Source organism: Vombatus ursinus, unplaced genomic scaffold (assembly GCF_900497805.2).
Source record: "Vombatus ursinus unplaced genomic scaffold, bare-nosed wombat genome assembly UNPS02014798.1, whole genome shotgun sequence".
NCBI lineage: Eukaryota > Metazoa > Chordata > Mammalia > Diprotodontia > Vombatidae > Vombatus > Vombatus ursinus.
Genome location: NW_020954576.1, coordinates 57,736,962 through 57,755,687, shown reverse-complemented (window position 1 = coordinate 57,755,687; position 18,726 = coordinate 57,736,962). Strand labels below are relative to the sequence as shown.

Here is an 18,726-nt window from a genome sequence, read left to right as displayed (position 1 = left end):
AAGGTCATTCAAAGGATATATGATGGGCATCAGCAGGTTTTAAGACATTATCAATGAAGAACTGTACAGGAAAAGTGGGATAAAGGATGTCTTGAGAAATATCCAATCAGAAAAGAAGGTGGGCAGGCCAAGTAGTGAGAGAGGGCAAACAGTTGGATCACCCATGGGCTCCACTGTTATCTGTGCAAAGTCAAGAGATTGAGAGGAAGGTCTCTAAAATGTTGGGTGGGTTTCCTATGGGGTATGTACAGGAGAATATGAGAAAAATTTTCTAATTTCTCTCTACATTATGGGGGTGAGTACCTATATTGAACAACTTATTGACCCGCTGAAATAATGAAGCAACCAAATCCCCATACATGTACATAAAGGGTCAAGGCTGCATGCAACATGAAAAAATGTGTTAAAAAATTCACACGGTGATACTTTACATACCTGACACCTCATAGGAATCACTTTTTTTATTGTACCACCATACATGTATATCATACAGTTACTAAAGGGATAGCTATGTTTTGTTCCTATAGGGCACCATTAAAATAACCGAAGTATGGTTTCAAATATGGCACTGAGCCAAACATGTACCACCTGAACATATTGGCAGGTCCTGATAAATGGAGAGATTAGCACACATGAAGACTTAAATGCAAAGAGAATGGACTTGAGAAGCTGTGTGTGGATGTTAAGATAGATATATACAGATAGGGTGGTATCCCTTGGGGGTGTCACGGTGCCCAGATAACCTGTTGAGAGACCTACTAGAGTGCTTTTGTTTTATAGCAATGTTTTATAATAATAACCCTAAATCCAATAGTTTTTGTATATGATACCTTGCTTTGTTCCATAAATTGGGAAGAGGTATAGGATTCTTGGCAGCTAGATGGCACAGTGGATAGAGTCCCAGGCCTGGAGTCAGAAGACTCATCTTCCTGAGTTCAAATCCAGCCTCAGATGCTTACTAGCAAGGTGATGCTAGGCAATCACATAACGCTTTTTGCCTCAGTTTTCTCATCCATAAAATGGACTGGAGAAGGAAATGGCAAACTTCTCCAGTATCTTTTTTGCCAAGAAAATCCCAAATAGGGTCACAAAGAGCTGGACACAACTGAAAAATGACTGAACAAGAACAACATAGGATTCTTGGAAGTAGAAAAGGTCTGCAATGGAGGGGAGAGAAGGGGAAGATATGGAGAGAGGGAAAGGAGGAAGAGGCAGGAGGACAGGTGGAGAGAAAGAATCTGAACCCTCTAAATCCAAAAATAATAACAAAAAGAGGCAAGAATGAAGAGTCCTAGAGTCTACTAATGCTTGGTAAAGATAGAAGGTATGGTAGAGAATAGTAGCCAAGGCTACGCTGAAAAAAAAAGGCCAGAATTATGTAAGGGTTATTATATAGAGTTTCCTATTCCAAAGCAGGCTACAGAGACCAGTGATTTATCCATCTAGACAGATAGATATACAGAAACAGGTATATATCAATAGCTATGTATGTATATACATGCACACAGACACAGACATGCATACTAGAGTAGCTGCTTAGCTATTTTTTGCATGTTCCCCGGGTGATTTCTCTTTCTACTTTGGTAACATGAATACTTAAAGCTATAGCTTTTCATACTCAATACTTTGAAGAGCCCTTATTTGGGGGAAGGGCGTGGGACAGAGCAACTCCACAGGGATAGAAAAAGAGCTGGCAGTTGACCAAGGGTCAATTCTAATCCTTGCAGTTTAGGGTCAAAAAGGGGAAGTTTTGTTTCATCTCTGAACCATAGTCAACAGAAAAAAAAAAACCAAAACACTCCACACCCTTTGCCCTGTTGGGAAATAGGCCCAGTGGCCCTGGATGAAAGTCCTGCAACTATGTCTTACCCTTCCTAAAGTCTCCCTGACCCTATTTGTAAGGAATATTATTCTCTCAGTGGAAAATACTTGACAGCTACATTCCAGTGCTTACTGTAGTATAGAGCTTTCTTCTCACCTCACCCCACCTCTCTCTCTCTCTGTCTCTCTCCTCATCTCTTCATACTCCAACCTCTCCAGTATAAGAACCACCTTGTCACAGACAAAAAAAATGTAATATTTTGTGTCTCATTTTAAAAGTGTATATTGTAAAAGTAAAGTTTAGTTGTTATTTCAAAGCCTACATTTAGCTAAGTGTTAGGTTCTATAGAATTTTTCATGAGCAAAAATAAAATCCTTTATGATTATTTAATAAATGTTTCCCTTAAAAAAATAAAATTCCCAGGGTGCTCATGGCACATACATATTTCTATAAGTGACTAGCTAGCAATAGGGCACTATAGGTAAAAACTAAAAGAAGGACTCATCAGATAAACTCTCAAGTGGGAGTGAATGAGAACTCACACACACACACACACACACACACACACACACACACACACACACACACACCCCAATACAGTAAGTAAAAGGAAAAAAGTGAGTAGTGCTACTGTTGGTAAGTAATATGCTGGTTTTGAGTATTGGGGCTATAAGAAGTAATTCTAGTTCCCTACTATACCTTACACAAAAATTGGGAAAACTACAGGAGCTTTAAATAGATTGTGGGATATCACAATTGCTTTGAAGTAAGTTTGTGTTTCCCAAATTATTCACCCCCAAGAAAAATATGGAGGTGGGAATGGGGATATTTCTGGTCTTTCCTCCTGTCCCTGTCAGGGTAATAATGGTGAATCATCCATATTCCCAAATCAATGATGTCTGAATATTTCTGGTGTGACTGGATTGGTCAAAATACACACGTTAACAATTACTGCCTCAGGGAAGGAGAAAAGACCAGCATACAGATTCTCCTCTAGCTAAGGGGTACCACAGCCTGACTTTTGGACAGCTGTGAAACAGTCTCACGAGATGAGGCATGTAACTATGGAACCCATCCCACACATGTAGACCTTTTCCACTCTTGACTCACTGCTACTTTTTCCAACTCTTATCAACTTTTCTTTTTGATTTTTGCACATTGCAAAGCTAGATCTATTTTGGTAGCCTGGCCTTGTACCCAGTTTGGAGTCACTGCTGAGCTGCTCAAAACTACCCAGTCACCAACACTTTCCTCTAAAATAGAAACTTTGAAATATTACTGTAACATTTCACTGACCAGAGTAAAGAATTTTAGTTGGTTATGGGGACCACACACAAATCTAATAAGGAGTAGAACAACAAAGGAGGCAGAAAATATAATTAGGAATTTATTCATTTAAAGTAAATTATTATTAAAGTAAATCTATTATTAAGAATTATTAAAGCATGATTCAGTGTAATTCTTGTCTATTGTGATTTAGTGTTTCTACTAAATGTAGAAATTTCCTGTGGAGGAACTTTATTTACATTTCTTTTTGTTGGCTTTTCTTGGGGGGGGGGGACCATGTGGTCTGGGAAGTTCATGAGTCAATCTTTTTTAGACCAAGTGACAAAACCATCCCAAAGGAAGTCAGGACAACATGGTGGCAGCACCCAACCACAGCATGGGAACTCACTGTCATGAAATGTAATAGAGTATGTCTGTCTCTTACCTCTTTGCCAACCAGACATCCTTGCTCCCTCTTGTAAGAATCAGTCACTAGGTTGTTCCCCTGTCACAAATAATCATCCACTACTGTGTCAGACTCTGCCACAAGCAAATTCAAGTGACATCCTGACTGCTGTCAGCCCTAGGGAAGAGTGGAGCCAGATAGGTTTTTAGCTAGAGAAATCCCAAAAGCCACCCCAAAATACCTATAAGGCAAGGGTATGTGTGTGGGTGGCACACAATTCCTTGAAGAGGAGTCTTTGCTAGGATACCTAATGGGGAATCCTCCTGATGTCCAGTCCCCTGAGGAAACTGGCTGGATTATTTGCAACCTCTGCTAGAGGGAGTGTGGTATAGTCCATACTTCCTGACTTTTTTTTTTTAAACTATCAGTTCATCAGTAATCAGTTGTCTACCATTTCAGTTACAGGGCACTAATATCATCTAATTACTCTCTAATTATCTAGTAATTTAATAACATACACAACTTCACAGTAATAGGGAATGACACAAGGTACAAAGTAAAAGTAATTAGAAAATCATCAGTTTAGAATGCAGACACAGACACCTGAATCCACCTAGACTGGGGGTGGGTGAGGGGTTTGTTTGATGAATTTGCTCTTGGTCAAAACTTGAAAATTTAAAAAAAAAGACCTTCTGAGAAACTCACCAGTCTTTGGACAATTAATTGAAGCCAGGCAGACTAGATAACACACCTGTAAATCACCTCTTTAATTGGCTTTGGGAAATACATTAATAATCTGTATTTTAGTTCTTCGATTTCTTACCCTATCTTTTCCCACCCCCAACTTTCAAATCATAGCCAAAATAAAAGTAAAAATATCCTTAGAAATTGCTTCTCTAATGGCTAGGACAAAAAAAGAGACACCAACCACTTTTCCTTAGTGTCTCCCTTAGTAAGTGTTGAAACTGTGTTCAATTCAGAAATAGTAGGCCGAATAAAAAAGGACCACAAATTAAAAATCCATCATTCCCATGCAGTAAACCTGCTTCTAATTAAATCTAGCACAAAATGCTACTTCATTGGTTTCACAAGAATAGGAAAGAGGCTTTTAAAAAACAATTTTAATTTGGGTCTAAAATCCGAAGCATCCAATCAAAACTAGAAGACACTAGTAATCCTTTATTGAGAATACAGAAACGACTAAATGTTCACGAGCACACTTTAGGGACTCTTCTATTTTGTTCAACGTGAAATCAGGAGGAAAAAACAATAATCCTAAAGCCTGAGTTAAACAGATTGTATATTTTTGAAAATGAGGGATGGAAGAAGAGGGAAAAAAAATAAAATGAAGGGTTTACATAAAAGCCAGATGAAGGAAGAACATTTAAATTCAGCACTTATTTGCTCTTAGCCTGGGGATGATGGTGAACAGAACAGCCCACTTTTCTTGTTCTGAGGCTTTCTGGGGGTTGGCATAGGGAATGGGTATTGAAACACACACCTGAGTGGAAGTATGCCAGCTATGCTGGAAAATGCATTGCATCTCTCGTTCTAATGTTGCCCCTATGCTGGCTTCGTGTTGTAGGTCTGCCTTATTACATGGCCCCATTTCAGTAATTAAATCTTTCTGGTTGGGGTCCAAGAAAGAGCCACCTCTTATCAAATTCTGCACTTTTCCAAAAATGTTGTCTTGAGATTTCTGCACTCCCTTTTCTTAGGGTCTTGCTGAAGACAACTGTATTAGGCAAAGGGGCCATTTAAAATAAGGCAAGCGAGATTGGTGGGACTCCCAATTTGGGGAAGAGATTCAGCTCAGTCATCTTAACCTTAAAGAGATTTGTCTGCTTCGATAACGTGACATGTGTATTTATGCGTGTATATATAGATCTATATTTAAACTTGTGATTTTTTTTTTTGTAAATGACAATAGTGGTGACCAGGCTTAAATTCTAAAAGGCATTCCTATGGTACTTGGCAAGTACAATGTGTTTCTTCTCAAAGTGAACTGTTCTTTCCTGTGCTGGGTACAGTCACAAAGTTGTTTAATATGTGCCCAAGATGCAGAGCAGGGGGAGGGGGTAAGGAAGGAGGAAAAGAAACGGAGGAAAACATCACCCATGATGCTAGATCTTAAGCAACACATAGAAAAAGCCAAAGATACATTTAAAAATAAGGAAAGAAAAAATACAGTGGTTACATCACACTTCCAATTAAATTGGTGTGTTCTCCCTCGTCCCCTTCACATGAGGCAAAGACACCAAAGTCACCAGTAATACCTCATTTATTAATTAGACTATGCAAACCATTTTCAACCGCTGCTCATTCCATCACTTTTATCTCAATGGCAACCAATTTAATTTTTCTTTTTCTTCTTTTTCCCCATTAGACATTTCCTAAACTGCCAGGTTAAGAACTGCCTGGACAAATTCGAAAAAACCAAACGGTCTTCCATTCAGATCTAAATGGTTTCAAGAATGAACGTGTCTTTTCTGCTGGTTTCATCCTCATCAGTTGACAAGCCATGATGTCAAAAGACGTCACAGTCTTCCCTAAATTTCCTCCCCATTTTCTAACGTAATGTGATGACATGCCCCACAACTAGCAGCACTTAGTATTAGCAGGGGGGCCCCATGTCTGTCAAGTCTCCTCTATTTGGAGCCTGAGTCCACTCATTAGCTTCCAGTGGGTGTCATAAGGAGCCTTACACCCTATTGAACAGATACAATTGACTGTATAAATGGCTAGCAACCTAAAAAACCCAGGTCTGGTGCACGAAGGACTGGCAGAGCACTCACAATGCAGCTGGGGGGTGACTTCTTGGTGGGGTGGGATGGGACACTTCTTCAGTGGAAGCCCCTGATAACCAGCTCCTCCTCCTGACCAAGTCTCTATTTCTACCCCTATAAAGGCCTCGCAGTGTCACTCTCCAAGCAGGGCGGTGGGCGTCACCAGGTCCCTGATTGGACATCCAGAGCGGCAGATTTTCTTCTTCCAATTCGAATTCCCTCTCCCTTGATGTGGGTCCCTTACCCAGGCCTCGAGGCACGAGAACGATGCGTCAATGGGACGGTGAGGCGTCCTCCAAGCCCAACAACTCCTTTATGAGTCTTTCCCCAAACTGTGCCCGACTGTATCTCTTCACGTGGTAGGCCTCGGACATCTTATACACGATGTAGGCATTATTGATCGCGATGCTGATGGCAAACCAGAACACCTGTTGCCAGGTCTTGTTTGGTTTATGAGAAATGAAATACCTGAAAAGGCAGACAAGACAAGGTGAGCCATAAATCGATGGGTCTGGTCACATAGTTGGGTAAGGGGTATTTAAAGAGAGTCTAAGTTTTTCAAGGATAGAAACCTTGTTTTATAATAATAACCAGCATTTAGAGAGTGCTAGATATTCTACAAAATGATTTACAAGCATTGTATCCTTCAATCTTTCTTAAATATATTTCCCATAAGAATATAAGTTTTTAGAACAAAGTAAAAAGTGAATACCAGAGAACAAAAGAAATTTAGAAGGAACAAAGAAAAGATGGAGAGCTCTCAACACAATACGTAGCATTTATTATACAGGCTTTCTTGAAATGGAAATTTATTGCTACATATTTTGAATCTTCTCTTATGTTCTGTTGTGCACATGACATGCTTTTTTCTTTTCTTATTTTGTATTTGTTTCAATATTTAAGTTTATAAAATGTTTCTTTATATTATTTATTATATTATATATTATTCATATTATATATAATATAAACATTTATGTTTCTTATTGTGTACTTAAATTTCAGTAATAAAAAAGAGAAAATAAATAAAAACCAGAAAAAAGAACATAAGCTTTTATTTTATTTTATTTTATTTTTTTGGTTAGGCAATGGGGTTAAGTGACTTGCCCAAGGTCACACAGCTAGTAAGTGTTATGTGTCTGAGGCTGGATTTGAACTCAGGTCCTCCTGAATCCAGGGCCAGTGCTCTATCCACCGCGTCACCTACCTGCCCCCAAGAATATAAGCTTTTAGAGGGTGAAGACTATTTCATTTTTGTTTCTGGACCCCCACGCCTGAGTACAGTGTCTGGCATTTAATATATAGTTATTGGTTGATTGTATTCTCTCAAACACCTTATATAATTCTGGGTAAACAGCAGGTGTTCAATAAATGCTCATTGAATGAATCATTAAACAAGAAAACAACCTTCTCTGACTAAGCTGTAATTTCCAATTTATTACCGTATATTCTAATGAATATGTATTCTCATCTATGGTTAAAGTCAGATTATCTCCACCAAGTATGTCTGGGAAATCCCCATATTCTCATGCCCCTAGGTAGACCTTCCAGGGGCCTCAGGATACTTGCTGACCCCAGGTCACCCTGAAAAAAGTACAGAAAATTCAAGTTTCCCCAACCCTAGATAGTTGAGTAAATGATCACTTGCTCTTTGGGGGTAGTCCAACCTTGAGCAGAGCTTAGAAACATACCCATTATAATTCACTATCATGTTACTATTCAAGAAATAATATTTATTTAGCTCCTTTAATAAGGGTAGACAGGTGGTGCAGCGGATAAAGTGCTGGGCCTGGAGTCAGGGACACCTGAGTTCAAATCCAGCCTCAGACACTTACTAGCTGTGTGACCCTGGGCAAGCCACTTAACCCTGTTTGCCTCAGTTTCCTCATCTGTAAAATAAGTTGAAGAAGGAAATGGCAAATCACTCCAGTATCTTTGCCAAGAAAACCCCAAGAGCTGGACATGACTGAAACAACTAAACAAAAAACAATAAAAAGTTTTCATATCAAAGTGTGCTGAGTGCTAGGGATAGCACGTGTCTGTGTGTGTGTGTGTATGTGTGTATGTGTGTGCATGTGTAGGGAACTGTCAGAAAAATGATTTCCACTAACTTACAGTTTGGTTCAAAAGATATGTGGAATGACAATGAACAGCAGTGTGGAGATTAAGTACAAAAATGAATAACCTAGAACAGTGGTTCTCTAAGTGTGTTCCAGAGACCTCCTGGGGCTTCCTAAAACCCTTTCCCAGGGGTCCACAAGGTTAAAACTATCACTAACAAAAACATCACTACACATTTAATTTTTTTTAAAAACAGGAATAATCAGTAGATACAGCCCCAGTAGATACAGTAGATAAAGCTCTTTGAGGGATACTCTATAGTTTTTAAGAGGATAAAGGAGTTCTGAGACTAAAAAAATTGAAACTACTGGTGTAGACAACGAATACAACATGTACTCAAGTGAAAGAGGTAATAGGATATGAGCTGAAGAAGTTAGGAAGACTTCATGGAGAAGGTGGGATACTTACTGGGTCTTGACAGATGGATTTAGCTAGGTAGAAAAGTGAGGCAATGGAGTTGGGTGTTACAGACCTTTGCCCAGCTTGGGGAGCTGGGATGTGTGTGCAAACAAAGAACAGAATGACAAAGACTTGGACTTGAGTATAAGCATGATGTGAATAGGGTAGAATGAAGCCACATACCTGGCTGGTATGTGTCTTTTACTTGGCAGTAAAGAGAGACAAGATTTGGCAGGCAGAATAGGATGAGCTTAGAAGAAGCCATGAATGACAAAAAGTTTGGAGGCAATAGGGGCACACTTCTCTGAATTTCCCAGGTTTCCCATTTTATAAACAGAGAGGCATAATGACTATTTTAGGGATCATACATTTAAATCTGGAAGAGATCTTACAGGTCATCTGGTCCAAACCCCCAAATTTTACAGATGAGGAAATGATCTCCAAGATGTTAAATGACTTTTCTAACTCAAGTCACATGAGGTGCCAAGTGTCACAGCACGGTATCTATCAATCTACTGAATAAGTAGTGGTGAGAAAATGAGTTAGCATCCCCATATCATGGTGGTTAAGGATACCCTTTTTTTTTTTTTGCTTACTTGCTATATTTGTCGTCATATTTGCAGATATAGCTAAGGTGAGCAGCGAAAGCTTCCACAGCCAAAGGGCAGGGGATTTCTCCACTTTTCCTCTTGATGATCACTCCTGCATGGAAAAGAGAATCATTCCTTTTCTTAATTTTTTTGTATTTCAAAGCGGGGGAGGAGGAATATTTTCTATAGAAGAGCCTAACTCTGGTCAGCTTACCATAAACAAGCCTTAAAAACAACAGCTCTAAGAAAGAAAATCAAAAGATTAAAAGAAAAACCCATCACTAAAGAATTCTGTCGAAATGAGAAAAATGAAAGGCAGATGAATATACAGGCTAGGAGAGAAAATATGGACTTTACATTAGATACATGGTAATATAGTGATATAAAAATACAGGTTGGAGAGGTATAAATTGTGCTCTGTGTGTGTGTGTACGTGTGTGTGTGTGAGACACATAGAGGAATCCTTCCCTCATCTTTTCAATTCCATTCCTTCCCTTCCGTCCACCACTTTGGCCCCATTCCAACAATAACAAGGCCTCCTCCTCTCATCCTTTTCCCATCCATCACATGTAGAGACTCAAAATAGCCATCACACGTGGAATTCAGGGGATGCTGTTGTTGTCTGTTGTTTCATTCTTGAAGAGGATCAATGACATTAATGATGTCTTGACTTGTGTGTGAGATGGATTTAAGTGAGGCAGAGCTGTGCAACATTGTTAGCCTCACTCTCTCCTCCAGAGTCATCAGAGCCCAGAGGCAAGACAAAAGTCAGGACTGGCGATGGCCCAGGATGCAGCGAGTGACTCGGCCTTTCTAAATTAAGTTCTTTTCCAGATCTCAGTTTGTCTGAGGCCACACCCATTCAATGACTAAGGGCAAGGCGATGGAAAGGCAACAAAGGTGGCACCTGCTTCGAGGTGCAAGTATAGTGTTAATATCACTTGAAAAAGTGAATTGGAATTACCGATGTCTTCCTCCATTTGCCTCCTCCTCCAACCTCACATGCTTCAATTTAATTTAACAAACAATTTATTCAGCATGTACTATGAATGAGGCATTGTTCAAGGCTCAGGGAATACAAACACATACAACAGTATCTGTCGTCAAAGCACATACGCTCTACTGTGGGGACGAGGATGGGATAGAGAGAGTGGAAAAGAGATACACAACACATACACAGCTAAATAGAACACAAGATAATTTAAGGAGGGAGAGGTACTGATAACTGGGGCGGGGGAGGTGATTTATTGGGGTTTACTAATAACTGGGAATTACAAAGAAAGTTTCACAGAGATCCTGAGTTAAGCCTTGAAGATGAGGATTCTGAAAAGTAGAGATGAAGAGGAGATTGCCTTCAAAGTATGAGAGAATTCCTGTGAGTATACAGTTACGGGAGATGCATTGTCAAGCTTGGGGAATTTTTTAGTAGTGGTTAGAATTTAGAATGCATGAAGGGTAGTAATGTAGAATGAGGCTGGAAAGGTAGGTTGAATCCAGATCATGAAGTGCCTTGAGTTCTGGCTAAAGAATTTGCATTTTATCCTAGGGTCATTTTCAATCTATGGACCTGTGATGCCCTGGGGATGAGGGTCAAGGAGTAATTACAAGAAGTTTAAGAATCTATATTGCCAAAAAACAACAACAACAACAAAAAAAACCCAATGACTTTAGTTCATGTAAATGTTTTGTGCATATACTTATCACCTTTTTTCAAATGTATGTAGATGCTGTTGGGATAGGTAAAAGTTCATCTAAAAGCTTCAAAAACTGGATACTAGCTTTTTGCTATGATGTTTTTTCTCAATAGAAATGAATTGCTAATGACAACTTTATTACATATTTAAAAGGAAAAACAAGTTGTACATAATAGATTTGCAGTTTCACATGCAATCATCTTTTTTATTATACTATGATATGGAAATGCTTGTTTTAGTCCATAAATCTAAAAATAAGTAAATAAATAAATAAATGGGAAAAAGTATTTGCGTGTACATTGACGATTATTAAACATAATAAAAATAAAAATGTCTTAAAAAAGAAATAAACTGTTAGTATCATGTAAAGGCCTGTGAAATTTCTGGACATTAAAAAGGGTTTCTCTCACTTGAAAACGTTGGATAACGTTGTCTTAGAAATAAGGCACTGAAGTTAATTTAACCAGGGGTGAAATCGTCAGATCCATGCCTTAGGGGGATTATTGTGACAAAAATGGGTTAGAGAGGGGATAGACTAGAGCAAGGGCTCTTAACCTGGAGACTGTGGACTTATTTTAAAAAATATTTTACTAACTGTACTAAATAAATTGGTTTCTTTTGCAATCCTGTGCATTGTATTTTGTGAATTTAAAAACATTATTCTGAGAAAGAGAGCCAAAGGCTTTGCCAGACTCCCAAGGGAGTCTAAGAATCCCCAGACTAGAGTCAGAGATGCCAATTAAGAGGTACAAGTGAGAGATGATGAGGGCCTGGAATTGGGTAGAGGCTGTGTGACTGGAGAAGCAGACAGATTCAAGAGATGTAGGTATAATCAATACAGATTTAGCAACTTATTAGATATGGGGGGAAGGTACCCCAAGCCTGGATTGAGGAAGACCCGAGTTCAAATCCATTGTCTGACACTAGCTGTGTGACTGGTCACAATTTCCTGTTCTGTAAAATAAGTTAGAGAAGGAAATGGCAAACCACATCCATATCTTTGCCAAGAAAACCCTAAATGGGGTCACAAAGAGTTGAACATGACTGAAATAACTCAACAACAACAACAAAAAGGTAAGAGAGGGAGGCAAGTTGAGGATAATTAAGATTACCTGGAAGAATGTGAAGATGACACAGAAAGAAGGAATGTTGGAAGAGGGGAGGACTGACAAAAGTAGGGGTTAGGAAGATGCTGAATTCAACTTTGGACATGTTGATTTTGAGGGGCTGATAGGACACCCAGGTAGAGATGTCCAGAAAGCAGTTGGCAAGAAGTATTGGAGTGTTGGGATCTGAGATTAAATAGAGACACTTGGAAGTCAGCTGTGTGGACCTTGATAAATAAACCTGTGAGAGCTGATGAGATTGCTAAGAGAATGTAAGAGAGATGAGGGCCTAGGATGGAACCTTGGGGGATATTGACACTCAGCTGGTGGTAGATGAATGATGACCCAGCAAAGGACACTGGGTAGAAGCGACTGGACCCACAGGATCGGAAGTGATCTCTTCCTCATAGGAGGAAACCTAGGAGAATGCAATGCCATGGAAGTAAGAGGAGAATGTATACGGTAGCTATCAAAAATGGCAGAGAGGTCAAGGGAGAGAAGGACTAAGAAAAGTCCATTGAATTTAGCAGCTAAAAGATAGTGATAGCAAAGGAAAGAATAATTTCAGGATAGCAGTAAGATCAGAAGCCAGACTGCAAGAGGATTGAGATATAGGTGTGAGGCAAAGCAGTGAAAGCAACGACTGCAGACAGCTGTTTCTAGGAGTTTAGCAATGAAAGGCAGGAGAGGTATGGGATGATAGCTTGAGGAGATGGCAGAGCCAGGGGAAAGTGTGTTTCCATGCAGCAAAGCAGAGTTATTTGTGCTTTTTATCTCATTTCTCTTCCCAATTGGGCTTCTGATTTTTTTTCATGCCTTCACAGGAAGATTTTGGATATTCCCACGTAATCAGATAAGATAGAATAAACTTCCTTGTACTTTTCTCTCCTCAACCCCAACCAAACCCTTTTCCCCACAACAAATTGTATAAATCCATCACAACACAAATTAACACAAATATATTCCATTCCATGGATATGAATACTTATCTGGTCATTGAAAGATTAATAATAATAGTTCAAATTTGTATATCATTTTAAGCTTTTTTTAAAGTATGTTTTTCACAACAATTCTATGAGGAAAGCAGTTCAAGGATTTAGGCTGTGTGTGTGTGTGTGTGTCTCATTTATGCCTGTGATTTCATTAATGTAAGAAACTCTCAGTGAGGCAACTTTCTCCATCAATGTAGATAGGAATTTTTTGCAACTTATAAAACTAAGAACAGAGGTTCTTAATCTGGGCTTTGCAGACCTCCAAGAGGTCCATAGATTGCAGAAGGTTCATCAACTTGGATGAGAAAAAGAATCCTTATTTTCGCTAACCTTTGATCTCCTTGGGAATCCTATGTATTTTATTTTACACATTTAAAAGATGTTATTCTGAGAAAGGATTCATAGGCTTCACCAGACTGCCAACGGGGTCTATGACATAAAAGAGGTTAAGAACTTCTGTTTCTTCTGCAAGGATTATTATTCCAATTTTATAGATGGGAAACAGGCTGAGAGAGGTTGTGCTATGCCAAAAGTTAGTAAGCATCACAGGCCAAAGCTTAAACCCAGGTCTTTAGACTCTGAAATTAGTGTTCTTTCCACCATGCCGCTTACACACAAAAAAATAACAACATCGTACAAATAGGATGTAAAAGCCAGAGAGAGAGAGAGAAAGAGAGAGAGAGAGAGAGAGAGAGAGAGAGAGGGAGAGAGAGAGAGAGAGAGAGAGAGATTGATTCATCAACTTCAATCACTTTGCTGTTTTAGTTCCAAAAAGTTCTTTTTCATGGCATATTTCCACTATGGGAAGCTAGGTGGGGCAATGGGGATAGAGTGCTGGGCCTGAAATTAGGAAGAACTGAGTTCAAATTCGGCCTCAGACACTTACTAGCTACGTGACCCTGGGCAAGTCACTTCACCCTGTTGGTCTTGATTCCCTCATCTGTAAAAGGAGCTGGAGAAGGAAATGGCAAACCACTTCAGTGTCTTTGCCAAGAAAATCCTAAATAAGGTAATGAAAAGTCAGACACAACTGAAACAAATGAACAATAAATACTTCTACTATATCAAAGAAGCCCATATCAGTTCCAGAGATCATGCTATCAAATTGTATAAGGAGGCATTGAACTAAAGAATCTTTTATGCCAAAATATGGTTTAGGATTTACATATACCCACTGATTGATCTTTAATTTTTTTGACCTAACTGACCTAAATTTTGATCTAATTAATTGCCCTAAATTTTTTATTTTAATATGACCATTTAAAATTTTTTTTAACATTTTTATTTAAAGTTTTGAGTTCCAAATTCTATCCCTCCCCCCTTCCCCTCTACCCTTCCTGAGACGGTAAGCAATCAGATACAGGCTATACACGTGCAATTATGGAAAACATTTCCATATTAGTAATTTTGTACAAGAAGACTCAAATAATAGAAAAAAGTGAAAAATAGCATGCTTCAGTCTGTATTCAATCAATATCATTTCTTTCTCTGGAGGCAGATAGTATACTTCATCATTAGTCCTTTGGGATTTTCTTAGATCATTGTATTGCTGAGAATAGTTAAATCATTTACAATTCATTGAACAATATTGCTGTTACTGTGTAATGTTCTTCTGGTTCTGTTCACTTCACTTTGCATCAGTTCATGTAAGTCTTTCCAGGTTTTTCTGAAATCATCCTGCTTGTCATTTCTTATAGCACAATAATATTCCATTATAATCATAAACCACAGCTTGTTTAGCCATTCCCCAATTGATGGGCATCCCTTCAATTTCTAATTATTAGCCACCACAAAAAAGAGATGCTATAAACATTTTTGTACAAATATAACCTTTCAGTTTTGATTGGACATGGGTTTAGGACTATTTTAGGGTTATATTTTGATTATGAAGAAGATTCTATTTTTTAAAAAAATCATATAGTAAGAAGCCAGAAAACCAAAGTATTTTTAAAAATTTTTTGAAGTATTTTCATTTGTCTTAATAGCCATTTGTTAAAAGTCTTTTATAGTGTTATTACCATCTTATTACCAGACTTTACACACACACTACCTTCTATCAGACTGGCCTGCTCCCTGTTCCCCACACTCAGCATCCTCCCTCTCATCCCTGCATTTTCCCAGGCCGTCTCCCAGGCCTGCAATGCTTTCTCCCTCACCTCTGCCTCTTGAGAATCTCTAGCTTTCTTTAAATTGTAAGTCTCCTGCCACTTCCTATGTCAAGTCCTTTGTGATCCTCTCAGTTGCTGCTGCTCTCTCTTCCTCAAATACTTTACATTTACTTATCTCTCAACATGTTGCATTCCTCCAGCAGCCGCAAGCTCCCAGAGGGCAGAGATTTTTAAATTCTAGTCTTTGTATCTTTCCAAAATCTGGGTCAATGAATGCTTGTTGAGTTTATTGAGCTCGTCTCATGATGTTGTGCTTGAAAATTTTGTTGTTATTGTTCAATTGCGTCTGACTCTTCATGACCCCATTTGGGGTTTTTGTGGTAAAGATATTGAAGTGGTTTTGCCATTTCCTTCTCCAGCTCATTTTACAGATGAGGAAACTGAGGCAAAGAGGATTAAATGGCTTGCCATAGCTAGTAATTGTCTGCGGCCACATTTGAACTCAGATCTTCCTAATTCCTGCTCTATCCACTGCATCACCTTTAGCTGCCTTTAAATGTACATAGTTACAAAAAAGAATGAGATTGCAGGTCCACAGAAGAGTTTAGGTATAAATTTTCCTTTCTCAAGTGTCCTCTACCTCCTGGAGGGGACTGACACTTAGCTTTGTAACTGAGGCTTGTACCTCCTAGGGCTAATGAAATGGAAGCTAATTAAGCTTAGTGCCTGTTTTATAGAGGCCAGCTTCATCAAAATTATGTCCTGTACCTTTTAATGGCCCATCAGGCCAGGATCTGCATCCCTACATCCCCTTCGGGTGTGAAGTCCTGTGTGTCTTCTACTCAAACATCCTTTAGGGTTGATGTTGTTCGTCCTTCATTTTTGAAGGGCATCAATGACATCACAGGGTATTGTCTCGACTCATTCGTGAACTGGATTTAAGTGAGGCAGAGTTGTACAAAGTCATCAGCCTCATTGTCTCTTCCACTGAAGTCCAGTGACAAGACACATCAGGAGACTGTTGATGGCCCACGACGGTGGATGACCTTGGCGTCTTTGATGTCTGACCAAGCTCTAAGCACTTCACAGTGCCTACTTCAGCCGCCTTCATGGCCTTTGGAATAATTTGTTTTCATCTACCCATTCCGCTGGGGGAAGTCTTCACATGCTTGGGGTAGACACTTCCCTAACTCACTGATGGGTTTGTGGCCCATCGGTTTCCCTCAGGCTGATTGAGCCTGTCTGCCAAGAAGGTTTTCCTGGGATGGAGCTACTGGGCATGTTACAACTTCCTGGAGCCACAGGTCAGAACTGGGTGCCAGGTGGACACCTAAGGTGGATGAGCATCCCTGAAAAGTGCTCAGGAAGCCCTCACCCCAGAGGTGCTAGTCCTCCCTGAACACCTCACACATCCCCCTTTAGGGTACTTACTCCTAGCACCCTACCCTCCCAATCAAAGACTTTTGGTAATAATGGCTCACACTAGATTCAATAACGTATGTGATGCCTAACAGTCCTTCTGACTTAAATATGCTCTTTTTCTAAAATCCTAAGGTTTCTAAGATTCTAAGATTTGTGCCCTACTCTGGAAGTGATGGCTCCTCAGTTTCCTAGGATGCCTTTTAATTTATAAGAATAGCACCTGGATCTGTGATTTCATTGGTGCTGGGAACTCCTGGGTGAAGAAGTTCTCTCTATCAGGGCGGGTCAACACATTATCTGTAACTCTGTCTCAGAGCATTACCTAGAGCAATAAAAGGTTGAGTGACTTGCCTAGGGTCACACAGTCAGTACATGTCATGGATGGGATTTAAAGCCAGCTTTTCCTGGCTTCGAGGACAGTTCTTTATCATTACTTCATGATGCTTATTTTAATTCACATAAATTCTAAATAAAATTCCATCATTATGGCCAGGTATCCTTACCCAAAAATAATCCAGCCCTATTAGGAAATGCAGGGCAGTTAGGTGGTGCAGTAGATAGAGTAGCAGGCCTGGAGTAAGGAAAATTCAGCTCCCTAAGTGAAGATTTGGCCTGAGACACTTAGGAGTTGTGTAACCTTGGGCAAGTCACTTAACCCTGACTGCCTCACTTTCCCCATCTGTCAAATAAGCTGGAGAAGGAAATGGCAAAACCACTCCAGTATCTTTGCCAAGAGAATCCCAAATGGGGCTATGAAGAGTCAGACATGACTGAAAACCAACTGAACAACATTAGGAAATGTATCATCCCCTTCAGAGTCTGAAGATAGAATCTGGAGTCAGGAGATGGCATCTTGGTCAAGGGACAGCAAGGAAGCCAGTGTCACTGGATAGCATGTAAGGTGAAAGAAGTGCAAGAAGACTGGAAAGGTGTGCGGGTGGCAGGTTAAGGATACAGGATTTTACATTTGATCTTGGATGTGAATTTTCTGACGTGTGTGCGTGTGAGTGTGTGTAAATGACCTCCACTATATCTCAGGACCCTATCTGTCTCCCATCTCCCTGCTCTGGTTACTTGGCCTAAATCTTTACACTGGATTCCACACACTTCTGAACGACTCTCTGGCAGTTTCATAGAGAAATGCTTTGCATTCCCATTTGCCTCATAAATCTGTGAAGCTTAAATGTACCAAGGCTTTGATGGGGGAGCACTGGCCTCAAAATGTGAACTAGAAACAAAGCACAAAAGATTTTGCTCTTGAGAGAGGTGTCGTGACCTTAAGGAGCAAAAAATCTCTCATAAAGTCTATGGATGCTCAATAGTATTGGGGTTTCTTTTCCCTCTACCGCCCTGAATCACTTCTCAAGTGGCAGCTGAGCTCTTTAAATGTACATAGTCAGTTAGCTTATTTTCTATATTTAGCTTTGAAACTTACTGAAATTTGAATTTTTTTCATTGTATGTGTGTGTGTAGGGGAGTTGTGGGTGTGAATATATGCTTCAAATTTATCTAACAAATTCTATTTAGCTTGGGCTAATATTAAAACAATAATAATGATAATAATAATAATGATAGCTAACATTATTTAGTACTTACTATGTGCCAGACACTGCTAAATGCTTTACAAATATTATCTCCTTTGGTCCTCACAATAACTGTGGGAGGTAGGTGCTGTTATTATCTCCATTTTACAGATGAGGAAACTGAGGTAAACAGAGGGGAAGTATCTTACCCAGGATCACTTATATTACTAAGTATATGAAAGTGGTTTTGAACTCAAATTTTCCTGACACCAGGATTGGCATTCAATATATTGTGCCACTCAGCCATCCCTGAAAATGAACTTTCAGTTCTGCTGGGGCAAGCTCACCCAGAAGCAGTGTGGACATTAGTCAGAGGTCAGAGACACAAGGGGCAGAATAATCTGAGATTTAAAATCTGCTACTGAGAATTTGCCGAGGAAGATCACTGAGATTTGAAGGTAAGGACAGGTCTCTTGGTGTTTTTGTGTCTGTTT

At 39.5% G+C, this 18,726-nt stretch overlaps 1 protein-coding gene across 1 annotated transcript in view; it reads right to left on the bottom strand.

The window, feature by feature from the left end:
* Positions 1 to 4,632: 4,632 nt before the first annotated feature.
* The window catches only part of LOC114049519 (piggyBac transposable element-derived protein 5-like), a 168,142-nt gene continuing 154,048 nt past the window's right edge, over positions 4,633 to 18,726 (bottom strand). The window contains exons 6-7 of the mRNA XM_027870755.1: positions 9,394 to 9,499; positions 4,633 to 6,748 (exon numbers count right to left, since the gene is read on the bottom strand). Coding sequence (XP_027726556.1) covers positions 6,553 to 6,748; positions 9,394 to 9,499 — 302 coding nt within the window. The 3' untranslated portion in view covers positions 4,633 to 6,552. The remainder of the gene's footprint in view (positions 6,749 to 9,393; positions 9,500 to 18,726) is intronic.